The sequence below is a fragment of the Colias croceus genome, chromosome 3, assembly GCF_905220415.1.
Source record: "Colias croceus chromosome 3, ilColCroc2.1".
Lineage (NCBI taxonomy): Eukaryota > Metazoa > Arthropoda > Insecta > Lepidoptera > Pieridae > Colias > Colias croceus.
This window is the reverse complement of record NC_059539.1, coordinates 8,751,755-8,768,101: the sequence shown is the minus strand read 5'-3', so window position 1 is coordinate 8,768,101 and position 16,347 is coordinate 8,751,755. Positions and strand designations below refer to the sequence as shown.

Below are 16,347 nucleotides of genomic sequence, written 5' to 3'. Positions count from 1 at the left end.
TCCTAGCCTAGCAAGCTTCCAAACAATATTGCTTATAAATCTTATAATCACTATATAGTCATTAGCTAAATAAATAATAAATATACACAGTTTTACAATATCTTATGGGCCGTTCGTTAATATTTTTATACTATAATGATTCGCGATGTGTTAAAGCGGCCAAGAGGGCGCATCGGGTTGAGTGCGGAAATAGCAACACGTCTTAATTTTAGTAGAATCAGGGCAACGCGGCCACGAACAGAAATAGAGGATGGAGAGACGCGGAGCACGCGTGTTCGTTCCTTCAATTTTGTCCGCATAGGGCACAAATTTAGCGATCAAGAGGTGATCGTGCTCCCTCGCCGCTCTTGGTGCAACAACCGATCTCGCGAGTGCAGTGTCCCGGTGCAAATATTGCATAATTCGTGTGTAAAACTATGTCACAAGAGCTCCTTTACGAAAAGTGCAAAATATCGGTGTCTTCTGAAAACTATTACCACACGAGTCGAAGGCAAGTATAACAGTTTCCGTCGAGCTGGATAATAAAGAAATCTTTTTTTATGTTATTGGCTATGAAAACGTAGGCTCTTGTATTGAGGGAATGTTTTTGATATTTTGGGATATGAGAAGTAGAATAAATGGGTCGACTAGATGTCGGCGACGTGGCAACGCCCGTTTTATCCCGGTCACAGCTGCGTTTTAGTTTGCAAATGATAATAATCTATTATTACAGTTAGCTAAAGCTTGCAACACCGATTCATAGAATGCAATTTCAAAAGTGAAACGTGCGAAAAATTCCATAAGTGTTTATTTGTTGGGAAATATCGACATAATATTATGTGATTCGTTTGACCTGCCTCCCAAACAGGAGGTGTTTGTTCGAACTGTTATGATTTACGACTCTTTCTTATCATCGATAACATCGATTTTGATTCTTGTAATAATTTGGATAAAGACTTTAATTCCGATTATAGTAAACATAACTCCTATTTTGAAAATGAAAGTTAGGAATTAGGTTTGTGAACGTCTAGACAATATAAAAAGACACCCGGAATACCTATAATAATAATAATACCTACAATCGTACATTGAGAAAAAAAATTAAAATTTTGTAATTTAATTACAAGATTGATAGTTTGTAAACTTAGTATTGCTAATATTAAAAGGATTTCAAATAGAACTCATGACAAACGGTTTAAAAAATTTGAACTTTTGCAATGGCAACAATTATTATAGTAGATATATTTCAACCAAGTGGTTCTGTTATATTATATACCTTTTATATAAATCTATATAATATAAATCTAATGATCAATGTATCGATAAATTATTTTAGTAATTATAGCAAATACACTACACTCTACATCGATCTTTCTTCTTTTTTCTAACCTAAAAGGAAATTAGCATTGCGTTAAATTATGCACTTGTGAACAAAAATGTAAACATGTTTCTACATAAATGTGTAATGTTAATAAATCCTAATAAAAACAATGAATTATGTATAGATGTTGAAGGGACGTGGCCGGGATATCAAAACCTCTATACCAGGCACACCCCAAATTGGATTGCGGTCATCGCTTCGAGCTCCCATTGCGAAGCCTGAACCTGACTACGAAGTGGTGGAGTTTCCCTCCGAGCAGTATGTAAACGCAAAACTACAACCTCCACCTCCTCCACCACCCCGGCCACCAACAGGCGAGTATTTACCTAGTGCTGCTTACACCGTTTTCTCTTCACGATCGTTTTTCTATCTATTAAATATTTCTTGTTTCCTAGCTGTTTCAAAAATAAATATATAACTAGTTACAACTTTTACTTTTGTATACTGGAGGAATGGAACAGTGCTAAACTCTGAAAAAAAAAACACTTTAAACTCGTTATGGGCTAACGTTTATATTTAATTTTTTATTATGTGGTACTTACAGTTTTTTTTAAATGCTGACCTTATTTGGTTTAAATAGGTACGATATTTCTTGATATAACGTGTGGGCTATCCCACCATCCATTAATCTCTAGGCACATGACATATTCTAACTTTTGGAGGGTACGTAGGGTTAAGGGTAACTACTGTTAGTCTAATAAAAGTTAATAGGTAAATTATTATTTTTTTATAAGACCCTTCTGGTACAGTCATCAACATAATATGTGATTTGAGCGTAGAAACGAGGCATCCTGAATCGATCAGTGAAACAGATGTTAAATGAATTAATTTATCTTTCTCATACCCCACAACATGGAAACTCCCACTATTTTCAACAGGACATCCGACTGACACATCATGCGGCTTATGCGGCGGCGGCGGAGCACGCGTGCGCTGCACGGAGTGCGGCCGGCGCGCGCTCTGCGCCTCTTGCGACGACATGTACCATAGACATCCCAAACGAAGGAACCACCAGAGACAGGTGATTACTATCGACTATGACAGGCTTAAACTAGCTGTGCCGCGCGGGTTCATCCGCGGGCAACTGTACCCACGGATAACTGACCCCGTAGTGTTCATCAACCCGACCTTCGTATTTTTACTACAATTGTAATCAAAGATTAAGTTCTTGTATTATTTTGATGGTGATATTTGTATAAAAAAGTAATAATAACTAGGTACAGTACCTAGGTACTATTTTTCAATTTCAAGACAAACCTATCTACACTAATATTATAAAGAGGAAAACTTTGTTTGTTTTTTTTGATTGTAATGAATAGGCTCATAAATTACTGGACCGATTTTAAAAATTCTTTCACCATTCGAAAGCTACATTATCCACGAGTAATATAGGATAGGTTTTATCCCGGAAATTCCACGGGAACGGGAACTATGCGAGTTTTTCTTTGAAACCGCGGGCGGAGCCGCCGGCGGAAAGCTAGTAAGTAATATACTTTTGAGATATTGTGATATAGGAGATGTAGAAGACATAGTGCGGTTCTATAATATGTTAATCAAAGAAAACTATATTATTTACTGACTCACAACATGCATTTAGAGACTTTCGACACCAATGTTTAAATAGGTGATTAGTAGGTGGACCTAAATTAAAGTTAGCTCCGTCAAAATATTGGAATAATGCCAACTCTAGGAAGCTAATGTAAACAATAACGCATACTATCTACTTACAAAATTTACAGGTACTTGAAATAAAACAATTAAAGATTAAAAGTACACTTACATCAACAATAACATATGTTTTAGGCATTACCACCGTCGCAGCTAAGGGATGAAAGACCACCTCTGCCACCAAAAGGAACGCCGCCTGTGCCACCACCGCGAAGACATAAGGTGACACTGAGACAAATAAATGTAGTGTTTTATAGTTTGAATTGCATTAAAATGTTTTATAGTTATTGTTTTATATACACAATTTTTAAAGTTTTTAATGTTTAAATTACGTCTAATAACGTAAGTCTACCAGTTATTCTATACCTGATAATATAGTAATATGTATTATTATTTACTAGCAGTCCGCCCCGGCTTCGCCCGTGGTATTTTGCAAAAAAAAGTAGCCTATGTTCTTTCTCAGGGTCTAAAGATTGTCTATAATCTAGTACTTATAACTATTTATAGTATTCCGTGGCTATATGCGTTGTTCTTTTCTAAATAGTAAATATGAAAAAAAAAATGTTTTGTCTGTCTCTTGAAGTTACTGATGTTCTTGAAAGCATTAGGTAATTCATAAAATACTCTAGACGAATTCTCCAAAAAAATTTCAATACTTATTCTTCACACCTACGCACAATCTATTCACATTTTCCAGAGCTACGCGAAGCTAATGATACTGTATTTTTTCTTGTATCTATTTTTTTGTCGTTAAAATAACATAATATTATGTACGTGTTTATTTTAGATTGATCGAGCTTCAGCTAGTCCAAAACCTCCATCAGTAGATCAGTTTCGAGCTCCTATAAATATGATGCATAATATAAACCATATCAGTCAAGTATCGACTCTTCCGCATTCGAATTTTGCAACTCCTCGTGCTCAAATGTCGCCCCAGCTAACATCGCATTCAAATTCGCATCTCGCGGGTATGCCGAATTTTGCGGGAACTATGCATCACAACAATGCTCCGCCGGAACCAGTACTACAAGGTTCTCAATCGGGATTTTCTTCATGGGGACGCCCGCGAGCATCATTACCCGGTTATAACATGCCACCACAAGCAATGGTAATTATTATGCTGGTAATAAAAATAAATATATATAAATAAATATATTACTTAAGACGTAAACAATTTTCAATATAGCCTCAACATATCGAACACTGGGATGGTCAAGAAAACCTTCATGCTCAGAACTGGGGACGTCCATTAAGACGTGGAGCTTCAGTGATGGAATTAGGAGGGCCAGCCGGTTATCCTCCATATCAGCAAAATCCTTGGCATTACGGTAGTTGTGCTAATTTAGAACATACATGGGGAGGGCAAGGACCATGGCCTCAGGCATGTTGTTATCCACCAGGAAGTACAACTCATCCACGACTGCTTCCACACCCACACGCCCATGTGCCGCATACGCCACAACCATATCGAAGAGGTAGGACAATTTTCATATTATTTATTTTACAATACATAGCTATATATGTTATATATATTTGGTATAGTGATGCCACAAAGGATTATAGTGATACCACGCTTTTTAGTAGGGGTGATTAAAAAAATGGTTAAATGGTTTATCTCTTTAAGACAAAGTTAAAACTAATAAATCAGTCGAGATTTTTTTATGTTGACTCTGAGAGTAGTTTAAACAAACAATAATGTTTATACTATGTGTAACGTAATAATAGATAATGTACAAAAGCAGTAATTCAGTAATTACCTTAATTTATTCCGGTGTTTAATCCTTATAGTGGAGAGTCGTACTGCTTCAAGAGCTGGTTCTAGAGCTAATTCACGAGCACCATCTCCTGCTCTGAGTATGAGATCACGTGCGTCACGACGAACAAAACACCGTACTCCTTCGCCTTCTTTACCATCCAGTGATGCAGATTCTGAGAGTGAACCTGAAAGCGATAAGCCGGACGAAAAAGAAAATGATGAAAATGACCTAGGTCCAGCCCCACCTCCGCCGAGTGCAACATGGCAATGTGAACATTGTACATATGTTAATGAACCAGGTGTCAGAGTATGTGCAGTGTGTTGTCGTACTCCTACCATCACTCCAAAAATTATTCCAACAGCTGCTATTAAAAATGGTATGGCAAGTTTAACAATGAAGGAAAAAGCGTCGGCCCCTTTAATAAAGAAAAAGGTTGATGAACCTCGCGCTAATGAAAGTTAGTATCATAAACACAATTCATTTAAAAATTAAAACATTATAAGAAATATGAATTTGTCTTTTTGTTTGTGAATTAATTTTTATAGTTACGTTAAAAATACCGTACGGACTTTAATTTTGTTACAGGTGAAATCAAAAAATCAAATCGTGCTGCAAAAGAGCGAGTGTCGACAGGATGTGGCCCTTCTCCACCAAAAGAAATAAAAGTTTCGAAGGTAAATCGTTTGGAAACTCCAACAAGAGAACAAAATAATGATGATACACATTCTCGGCATGACATTGCCGTTGGGCCTTCTCCACCCAAAGAAGTACAAAAGAAACAAATTAATGCAAAAAATACTTTGGAAAATAAAAATACACCAACACAAACCCGTAATGTATCAGTAGAAAATGAACGAATCAAAAAGCATAGCATATCTGTGGGTCCTTCACCACCTCGATTAAGTCCTGTCGCCAAAGACAAAGCCGTAAATGAATGTGATACTGGAGTTCAAAAAAAGTCCGTTGGAATCTCGCCGTCACGAGAAAGTAATACGCAGCCGGAATCAAGATTTAGTCGTACAAACGTTTCCAATACCGGGACATCTCCACCACCCCAAAGTATTTCAACTCAGGTAAGCCAAATAAAAGCATCGTACGCACTCACAATTGACAAATCTACTCGTCCATATCATATAACATGTTACCATACATATCGATTTTGTTTGGGAAGCCAATGGCATATTATGTCTGAGGTAGCAGTTGTACGCACCCAAAATAAAATATCTAAGGATTCAAATATTAAATTATAACTTTCTTTTTAAGACTTATGAAGTTCCAAATCAATGGGATAGACCCTCTTCGGCTACACGATCTCGACCACGGCGCCGATTTACGGATGACAGTCGAAGAGAAAGATCGCACAGTAGGCATTCACTTTCAAGTGATACTCGAGTAAGTTTTGAATGATGTTGTTAATATTACTTATTATTATAAATTATAATATTCTGAAGAGAAAAAAACTTATACTAGGTTATAACATTATATGATTATGATAGAGAAATGAAAAATATAGATGTCATATTATGTATTTACTGCTATTTTATAACAATAAAACAAAAACACTACACCAAATCTTACAAACATTTGCTATTCTAAAGATTTTTGTTGGTACTTATACTTAAATACTTAATACAATTTACGTAAGTTTTTATGATTTGACAGCAAAAGCAAGAAACTTTTATTAGCAATTATTGTAACAATTTCAGGAGAGCGAACGAAGCGTACGCACAAGCGGTGGGAGATGGGAATGGAGAGAACCACGTGATAGTAGCCCTGGAGCAGCAGAGTGGAGCGAGAATGAACGTAAACGTACAACAAGCCGTCTTACAAGAAGGGCGTCTCATCTAGATTTAAGGCGAAATAGACCTTCTCGGAGGTCTAGTTTATACGGCTCAGAAGTAAATTCAAGATTAAATAATGGAAATTTGTTGTATATTTTAGGTTCAATAATAATTAAATGCATTATTTTTTATAGGCTCCTTCACCAGAACCTTTTTCAAACAATCGCGCTAGTTCTTTAGAAGCGTTAGCCGGCGCTAATTCTAGACGCGAAGCGGAAAGAGGATTAGAACTAGCTCGCCTTATGTCAGAAGCTGAAAGACTAGGCTTCAGTGCGGCGGAAGTACAGGCAGCATTAGCTCAAAATCCTGTAGCTCCATTATCGTGGCTAAGAGAACGATGGCCAAGTTTATGTGCAGGTGTCAGAGCAGCTGCAGCAAGACTTGCTGCTGGTATAAATGTATCAGAACTAGAAGCTCGTGCAGCTCTGGCGAGACATAGGGGTGCTATGTGGCCAGCTGTCACAGAGTGTGTTGAAAGACATCGTAGGCAGGTAGCTAGATCTACAGTTAGAAATTGTTTATTAAGATTTTAAATTTCGACGACATTAATACGCGCGCACACCTTTCACAGATGGGTGATGTTGGAGTTAGTGAGGAGGGAAAATTACGTGGTCGTGTATGGGGCTCTCCTGTTGGAGCTGATGATGAAGCCACTCCTCCGTCATTTTCCAACCGGTCACACCGCAGCCGCGGTAATGAAAAACAAAACAAAAAATAATAAAGTTTCATATAAAAACAGACTCGCCGTATCACCAAGCTACATCATCATAATTTTCACATTTACATTTCAGCCGAGGACAGTTCAGACGAATTTGACGTTTCTACAAATAATCTCCAAGATGACGACTGGATGTATTTACCGTTGGACATAAGAAACAGTAATATGTCGGAAATTGAGCAAAAACCCTTGCTTAAAGAAACATTTAAAACAACACAAGAAAATGTAGAAGATATTGCAGATAAATTAAAAGTACTGTTAAATCTTGCTGGAATACCTTCTATAGAAGAAACTTTATTATTGAAAGGTCTACGAGTTAAAGGTTTAAATAAAAATATGGGAGATTCTAAGTCTGAAGATATTTCTATAGAACAGAAGGAAAATTTAGTGGAATTTATTCAATCAGAAAAAGATTTTATCGAAGCATATAATGCTCTAACGCGATTAAGTCCATTGCCAAATATTGAAGCTAAAAATAATTCAGTAAAAATTGATTTAAAAGAAAAAATGAATGACGATTTCGAGTCAGCTAATAAAACAATTAATAAAACAAATAACACGCAAGTACAAAAATATGACGATATATCACCTCAACAAACACAATTTATGGAAACTTCGGTTAAACAATTGGAGCGTGATGACATTAACATTCGAGTTGAGGACGAAAAAAATATACGGTCAGACATCAATAATTCTGCAAATTTTATAAATCAGAATGGCACCAATAACTCCCAAGAACAAATATCGAACAATCTGAGTGATTTAGTTGATAATACACAAAAATTAATTCAACAAATGAAAGACGAAATTGCGTATGATATAAATTCTACTCGTGATTCTGCAGAAACTGAATCAACTTCTAATAATTCTGAGGTATCCAGACACCAAGAATCAAGTTATAGCGAGTCAGACAATGATACTGAGGATTTGACATCTGATGAAAAAGAAATTACGAGTAGCGATGAAGAACTCAGACGCGATAATTTAAAAATAGATAATAGAGAATTAACTAGTTCCGAAGATACCGAACAGTTTGAAGAAGCCATGGATTATATCGAAAGCGCTTTAGATGTAAAAGATAATAATATAAAACTATTAGATTCGATAGCGCAAACGTTACGTTATGAACAAACCATGACGGTAGAAACTAGCCCGCCTATGCAGTTATCTAAAATAGAAGATGTAAATAACAACTTTTATGAAGTTGTGAATTCATTTGATGAAATTTATGAACAAATAAATAACGATAATGACTTAACTAAACATATTAAAAATGAAATTGTTGTGAAAAGTAAAAATAGCAAAGAAACAATTAATAAACCCACAAAGGAAACGTTGTACCTGACACACTATAAAGTAGAAACGCCGTTAAAATCAGTTGTATCTGAAATAAAATATCCAGTATACAGAGGCTTTATTGAAGCCGTATGTGCAGAACATGTAATAATAAATACAGAAACCAAAACTAAATCAAATAATGCTGTAAATGAGATTGAAAACGTTGACAGTAATAGTAACAACAATTTAGAAACTGAGAATATGACTTTGAATCCCGAGGCAGCAAACTCGTCAGAAAAAATAATTAATACATATAATCAAGACGAAGAGGTCAACGAATATGTAGATCTAAATATTGTAGAAAAAGTAAATGACAGTCGGGATACTATTGCTGAGAACTCTAATGCCAACGATATTGCTGAGAGGAACACTGACAGAGAAATGGATAATAATTTATCAAAACAGACAGTAATAACTAAATCCAATATACCAATACCTGTTAAAACAACTGTTACTAAACAAAAGGTGGATAAAAATCAAAAGACAATCGGTTCTAAATTGCCTATAAGACGTACATCTATTAAACAGTATCCTGCGCCCGCTCCACCCAAAACGCATTTTGGTACCGTACAAAATGGAAGCGTAAAGCAATTACAAACAAAACTGTTTAATAATAAAACAATACCAAATACTGAACACTCCTCTCATACTATTGAAGTAAAACCGTCTACATCAGCAATAACAATAAAGAAAAATCCAGCACCACAGCCACCCCAATTAAAACAAGTATCTCCACCAAAAACCACAATTAAAGAAAAAGAACAATATTTTCGGGAAACGTGTCGGACCGAAGATGAATGGACAGATACGGAATCTGATGAAGAGAAAAAGCAATCACAAGACAAAAGAGAAATAACGCCCACACCTGAGTTACCGTCACCTCCACCAATAACAACGCGTCGAATATCTGGACAGTTAATTGATTTAACTAGAATACAATTACCTGAAGGGTCTCCAGAGGTAATTAGGGTTTAAATTACTATTTATTATTATATTATTCTTACTATATATGTAGTATATACTTGATACAATTTATACATTTTTTTTTTTTTTTAAAGAGACAAGCTCGAATGCTGTTAGCAGAGGGTGCTACGGAAAATTGGGAGCAAGCGCAAATTGCCGTTGAATTGATTACTCGTGGAACCGATGCTCCTACTGCACTTTTAGCCGCTCTCGAATGTGCAGATCTTGTTTCTGCACTAGCTTATTTAAATCAGTACTGTGAGCTTTGCGCTGCACATTTCCCAGAACACGAAGTAAGATTTCCGTATACGATTGATTTTATAAAATTTTAGCTTTATTAAAAAAATCCTGAATAATATTTTTTTTTTCAGATGGTATCAATGTTACGATGCTCTCATAGATGCTGTCGAGAATGTGCTCGCCATTATTTTACAGTTCAAATCACGGAGCGGAGCATAGTAGACTGCGTTTGTGCATACTGCAAAGAACCTGAGTTGGAAATGTTGGATGAAGATGCTTGGGTCGATTATTTTGCTCATTTAGATATACTACTGAAAACTCTACTTGAAATAGAAGTTCATGAACTATTCCAGAGAAAGGTAAATTAATGCATTAGGTACTTTTCTGCTAAATTGTATGAAATGTTTACTTTCTTAATAGAAAATAATATCATTCGCTTTACAAATTTTAGCTACGCGATCGCACGCTTGCACGAGATCCGAATTTCCGTTGGTGCGTTGAATGTTCGTCAGGATTTTTTGTACATCCAAAGCAGAAAAAGCTGCGGTGCCCCGAATGCAAGTCTGTTACCTGTTCGACATGTCGGAAACCTGTAAATAAATAATTCATAACTTAGATTACAAAATAAAAGACAGATGGAGCGTTGCCGAACTAAACCGAATAATTTATCGTCATTTTCAATAAAGCTATGTGTGCTGTCATTTCGCCGCTGCACTGTACGTACACGGTGCTTCTGTGTTGCGTGTAATGTTGCCAGATATTGAAAAATTTCCCAAATTTTTCCCCGACTACGGAAAAAAGAGGGTTATGTTTTTCGAGTTTATGGATGTATGTATAATATTTCTTTGACACGCCCTGCAGTATTAACCGTTGGACCGATTTTGAGTTGTGAGGTTTCATTGCAATGATCTGAATTATTATGTTAGTGGCGGTAGTGACGTAGGCTATATACATAATTAATGAGAAGTCAAGTTTTAATTTTTATTTAAATTCTTTTATTACATAAAGTACCTGCCTACTAAAGTTATATATAGACAAAATAATTGTATTCAATTTTTTATTAAATAAATTACATAAGAAAAGTTTCAATATTAACTAGTCGAGAATACGGGACATTTTATTTTCATCATATCCATCATGGAGTTCACATAAATTAAATCGCTAGCGAAAACGACTATGACGTTTTTAAGCTTTATAAAAGTAACAAAATAATGTATTATGCTTATTAAAATAATCTAATAATTATCATGAACCTTTAGTGCACTATACAAATAATCACATTCACGATCGAAAAATCCAACAGCATTACCCTGAAGATCCTTTAACCATTTTACCGTTTTACCAATAAAAATGGCAAATTCATTTTCAAAATACTGGCAACATACGTTGAAGTTTTGTATTCCTTCATATCTGTAAAATTATTATTCGTATTAAAGAAATAAATCAGCCAAATAATCTACAGAAAACCTGTGAAACGATGTTTTATCTTTTTTTTTGTTTTCGGGAACAAATTTTACCGCGTTTTATTATCACAAGACGGCATTTTTTTACTAAAATTGCAAACCCTTTTTGACGTATTGCATGACACTATACGCGCTATAGCACTGGTGCAGCGACGTATTTGTTTTTGATTTCGTATTTTCTTTGACAAGGGCGACGGGCGGTTGTCATGCTCCATCTGTACTTTATTTTGTAATCTAAGATTCATAATATAAATTTTATAATATATTTATATTGTAAAGAACAGATAAGTATACATATAATATGAACTTCATGATATTACAGTGGTCATCGAATCACGATGGTATGACGTGCGAACAATATGCCGCATGGCTTGAAGATAATGATCCTGAACGTTCTATTGCCGCAGTCCAACAACATTTAAAAGAGAATGGTTTAGAATGTCCACGATGTCGTTTTAAATACTCACTTTCCAGGTAAAAACTTCTTAACCCTAGATTACTACCCTTCGTCGATTCGACGACGCGTCACCAAAAAAATCGCTATAACTTTTACGCGCGCGACCGTATGGTTTTCTAACTTCAGCTAATCTCAGCCAACCCGTTGCGCTTGCGATGGACGGTAGTGCTTTGTGCGTGGCAGGTCCACACGCGCTGTTCCAGCAACCATGGCTCGTCACATCGACGAAGGTTAGTATAAACGTAACTTTTCGTACTACAGGGTGGCTCTAAAATACGTTGACAACTTATTTTACGATTTATTTTATTTTTCTTTTACACAGTATAACGGTGACTACTAAATAATAAAAATACAGTATTATTTTAATATGTAAATATCTATTTATTTTCAAAATAACCACCTTTAGCTTTAATACAAAGGCTTATACATTTTCTGAAGTTTTCGACGATTTTCCGTAACTCCTCTTCAGATATTTTGTCCCACTCACAAGTAAGTGTTGCTTTCATCGCGTCTACACTTCTGTGTGAAGTTGCACAGGCTTTCGCCTCTAAATTGATCATACGCTGAAATCCATTTGATTAAGATCTGGTGAAAATGGAGGCCGTTCCTTGGAACTTATGAACTCTGGGAAATGGTCCATACATCACTACTGCACATTTGAGGCCCTGTGAGATGGAGCAGAGTCCTGTTGAAAAGTCCACGGTTGGTCACCGAAGTGCTGCTGGCTCCAAGGAAGAACTACACTCTCCAAAATATCGCGTCGGTATATTTCTTGATTCACTTTTACACCTTTTTTTACGAAAACGAGAGGAGTTTTGCCTGTTGAGCAAATGCCACGCCAAACCATGACTGAATCCGGTTTTTGCCGATGGGGGATAATTGCTGTGGCTCCAGGGTGACTAGAAGAGTAAACTCTATCGTTTTGGCGGTTATGAGACTGCTCAATTTAAAAAAAAATTTCATCTGTGAAAAAAATATTTTTCCACGCTTTACCAGCGGAGCGCGCTTTCAGTAAGCGACATCTTTCAAGGCGTATTTTTTTATCTTTATCATCCAACCGCTGTGCTTTTCGCAGCTTGTATGCTGTTAACTTGAGCTCATTTTTAACAACTCGTTGTAACGTTGAATGACTTACAACTAAGTCTCGAGCCATTTTTCTTACCTCGGCTTGTGAATTGCGGGTCAATCTTTGTTTGACGATATGTCGAATCCTAGGCGTCCTCACAGTTATTTTTCTGCCTCTTCCCAGACGGTCACCGAGATGGCCAAGCTCATAGAAGCGTTTAATAGCAGAAGAAACTAACTGCCGACTGATACCGAGAAGTCGCACTACCTCGCACTGCCACTTACCAGTCTAATAAGGATATTATTGCACCTCGTTGAGCAGACATAGTAAAAAAAGACTAATTTTAAATTTATTCTCTTCACAAATAACGTTAAGTTGGCGCCAAAACATGTGAAAATAATAATTAAAAAACAATAGCAACGCAGCATGTCCTATTTTTGAAATTTATTATTTTGAAATTTGTCAACGTAATTTAGAACCACCCTGTATTTAGTTAAGTTAAAATTACGTTATTTTATCTTTTATAATGGTGCCTATTATTTTATTTTTTAGATACGATTCATATGTTAGTTTTAGAAGTTGAAAGCGATGAGGAAAATTCATCTGAGAGAAAGCCTGAAGACCACATTGAGGCTGAAGAGGCATGAAGCGGAGGGTGATGATGAAGTTTCTACTGTAAATAAAGAGCAATTTCCAGATCAAAATTATGAGGCAAGTAGTAATACATCTCCCCACGTTCTATTGAAGACGAGACACCTAGCACTTCAGCTGACCCTAGCGATTACAAGACCATCGCGTACCATTCTTCTTGGGAAAGAAAAACACATATTATGGTCATCACAACAGTCAAGGTCACAAATCAGAAGACCTTCAAAGAACATAGATACATAGCACGTGGGCCTGTACGCTTTTTTCAAGATATTACTGGTGACATTACTGATACTCTGTGGGACTCAATTACATAAATTTTAAACATGCCAGGAAGGAATAATGTGAAAGTTATAAATGAGACTGAGCAAACTAATACTGCTAATGTGCCTCCATAGCAAACTAAAATAAACATATATGCTATATGTCTCTCCGTAAAGCAAAGGTAGACCTAAAAATAGATGCACTAAGTGTAAAAAACGTTGTGTGGGGAACACAAACTTGATGTGTGTCACAAATGTTTTAGATCCTAAGCTATTATCAAAATTATATTTTTAATTAATTTTCCAGATATTATTTTTGTAATTAATAGTTTATTTCGAGCAATTTAGAGGTATATATTATATGTACGGAATTTTTCAAAATATATAAGAATGTTCATAAAGCGTGTAAACTGTGATCTCATTTTGATGACTGTTTTAATTAAAACTATGTTAAAATAAATATTTTAGTATTTTTATATGTAGATTAATACATTGTCCTTAAAATAAAAACATAACTACAAATATATTTTTTTAATTAAACCCCTAAATCCCCTCTAATAAACAGCGTAGTCGAAACGACGAAGGTTAGTATTAAACGTTGAAAAATAAGGTTAGTGTTCTAGGGTTAAATAAAAGTTATATAGTTCTCATTAATTCATATCTAAGTTAATATAATTCTTGTGTAATAATAAGATTAGGATTCCTTCAATTATTATTTACTAATTGTAAGTACATAATATAAATTAAGTATATTAATTAATAAAGTAAATCTTTAAAATTTTAATATTTTCTCAGGGGCGGATGTATGCATTTCACATGCACCCAGTGCAAATATGAATTTTGTTACGGTTGCGGCAAACCATTCATGATGGGAGCTAGATGTGGATTGAGTGAATATTGTGCTAAATTAGGTCTACATGCACATCATCCGCGAAATTGTCTTTTCTATTTACGTGACAAAGAACCTCACGAGTTACAGACGCTCTTGCAGGTATGGTACTACCCATAGTTTCAATATTATTTAGTTGAATATAATATAACATTATACCAATATTATGTTGTATTATTACAGATGAATAATGTAACATATGAAACAGAAGGGCCTCAAGGTAACAACACAAGATGCCCTATACAACTACAGAGGGAGACACCTACAGGATTAATTGACACCACGTGTGGTAGTGAAGTTTTACCTAAAAATGGTGGACTTTGCAAGTAGGACTATTATTTTTCTTTTTATTTATCTTACTTTTAATACACACTCGAAATACAATTTTTTTATCAAGTTTACATGATATGTCAAATAATACATACACCATACATACATCTCCTGTAGTACCAACGTGTAGTAGTTTATACCTACATTTGACGATAGCCGGTAAACTAAAAGGATAGGTACTTTGTTAAATTTTGATTAAAAAAAAGGCAATAATCGATGAGGCATGGAATTCCATGAGATTTACTTCATAATTCTTAAATAATGACAATAATGAAAGTAGCTCAATCAATCAGCTTGTATATATTGGCACTATATCATTTTATGCATGTAGCTATGGATGTCAAATGGGCAGGGTTAAAGGAAGACGCTTACGCGGCGGTGAGTAGAGGTTGTGTTTTCAGGAACCATTATTTGGAGTATCTGAGTCGGTTGGTGCGTAACAAGAAAATCGACCCGATGCCAATCTTGGGTGTAGATGACTTGGAAACACTAGTACGCCGGGCAGCGTTGAGACCACCACCACGACCCTACGGTTCATTAGAAGGCCTCTACAAACGAGGCCTGATTGAGGTGTGTTTACGTCATATATTTTTACAGGATGCACTACGTGGAGTATTTGGCTGGCTTGGCGCGTACTCTTGACCCTATCCCTATAATGGAAGTGAGCGAATTAGTGGCAGAACTGCGCCGACGCGCATTGCCCCTACCAGAAAGGGGCCCATGGGATACAGATCCTATTTATGCTGGAATGTGCGCAGAGGTAAAACAAGTGAAAGATTTATTTAGTACCTATCAAATATGAAATTAAAAGTAACCATTTATGAAAGTATGGAGCCGAGGGTTGTGTTGCTTGATACCTATACTTTAGGTAATCGTCATATTTTTTTTGGTTTGTTCATTGTTAGTATTTAGGTAAGTTAAATCTTAAGTACGTATAGACGAATTCAAAAAAATCCATAAGTCAAAAAATCCATAAATAATTAAAGATATGTTTGCACAGGGATTCATGCGGAATCGATAAATTATATCATAGTTTTCCTATATAAGTTCAATTTTAACCAACTGTGTACAAACATCTAAGTCTCAGTTTATTTCTTGTTTAAGAGATGCAAGTTTTAAAAGCCATTAATTCTATATTTCAGATTGTTAAGGAGAAGATTCCACTGGACTGAAAAACTGATGAAAAGTAAATAATTTATATTAAAACCAATTTTTTTTTTTTAATCTTATATAATATAAATCATATCGCATTTGTCATCAATTTATTTTAAGTTCATCCTATTTATATATTATAATTTAACTATCGTGTGTATTTCTGTAAGAATTATTTAAAGTAGAAATAATAA

At 35.4% G+C, this 16,347-nt stretch overlaps 1 protein-coding gene across 2 annotated transcripts; it reads left to right on the top strand.

The window, feature by feature from the left end:
* Positions 1-222: 222 nt before the first annotated feature.
* Positions 223-16,304, top strand: LOC123706133 (E3 ubiquitin-protein ligase lubel). Of its 2 annotated transcripts, none has more exons than XM_045655295.1 (21): positions 223-490; positions 1,485-1,674; positions 2,239-2,381; positions 3,164-3,250; positions 3,816-4,136; positions 4,215-4,503; positions 4,817-5,242; positions 5,371-5,858; positions 6,049-6,177; positions 6,492-6,683; positions 6,761-7,117; positions 7,198-7,318; positions 7,418-9,642; positions 9,741-9,938; positions 10,017-10,244; positions 10,337-10,477; positions 11,671-11,822; positions 14,578-14,773; positions 14,855-14,997; positions 15,403-15,571; positions 16,144-16,304. In XM_045655295.1, exons 2-21 carry the CDS (start codon positions 1,485-1,487, stop codon positions 16,171-16,173), a joined length of 6,225 nt encoding a protein of 2,074 aa, XP_045511251.1. In that variant the 5' UTR covers positions 223-490; the 3' UTR covers positions 16,174-16,304. The 2 variants fall into 2 exon arrangements, with proteins under 2 accessions (XP_045511251.1, XP_045511252.1); XM_045655296.1 differs by lacking the exon at positions 15,403-15,571 and adding an exon at positions 15,599-15,761 and having other exon boundaries at positions 16,144-16,303.
* Positions 16,305-16,347: the final 43 nt, after the last annotated feature.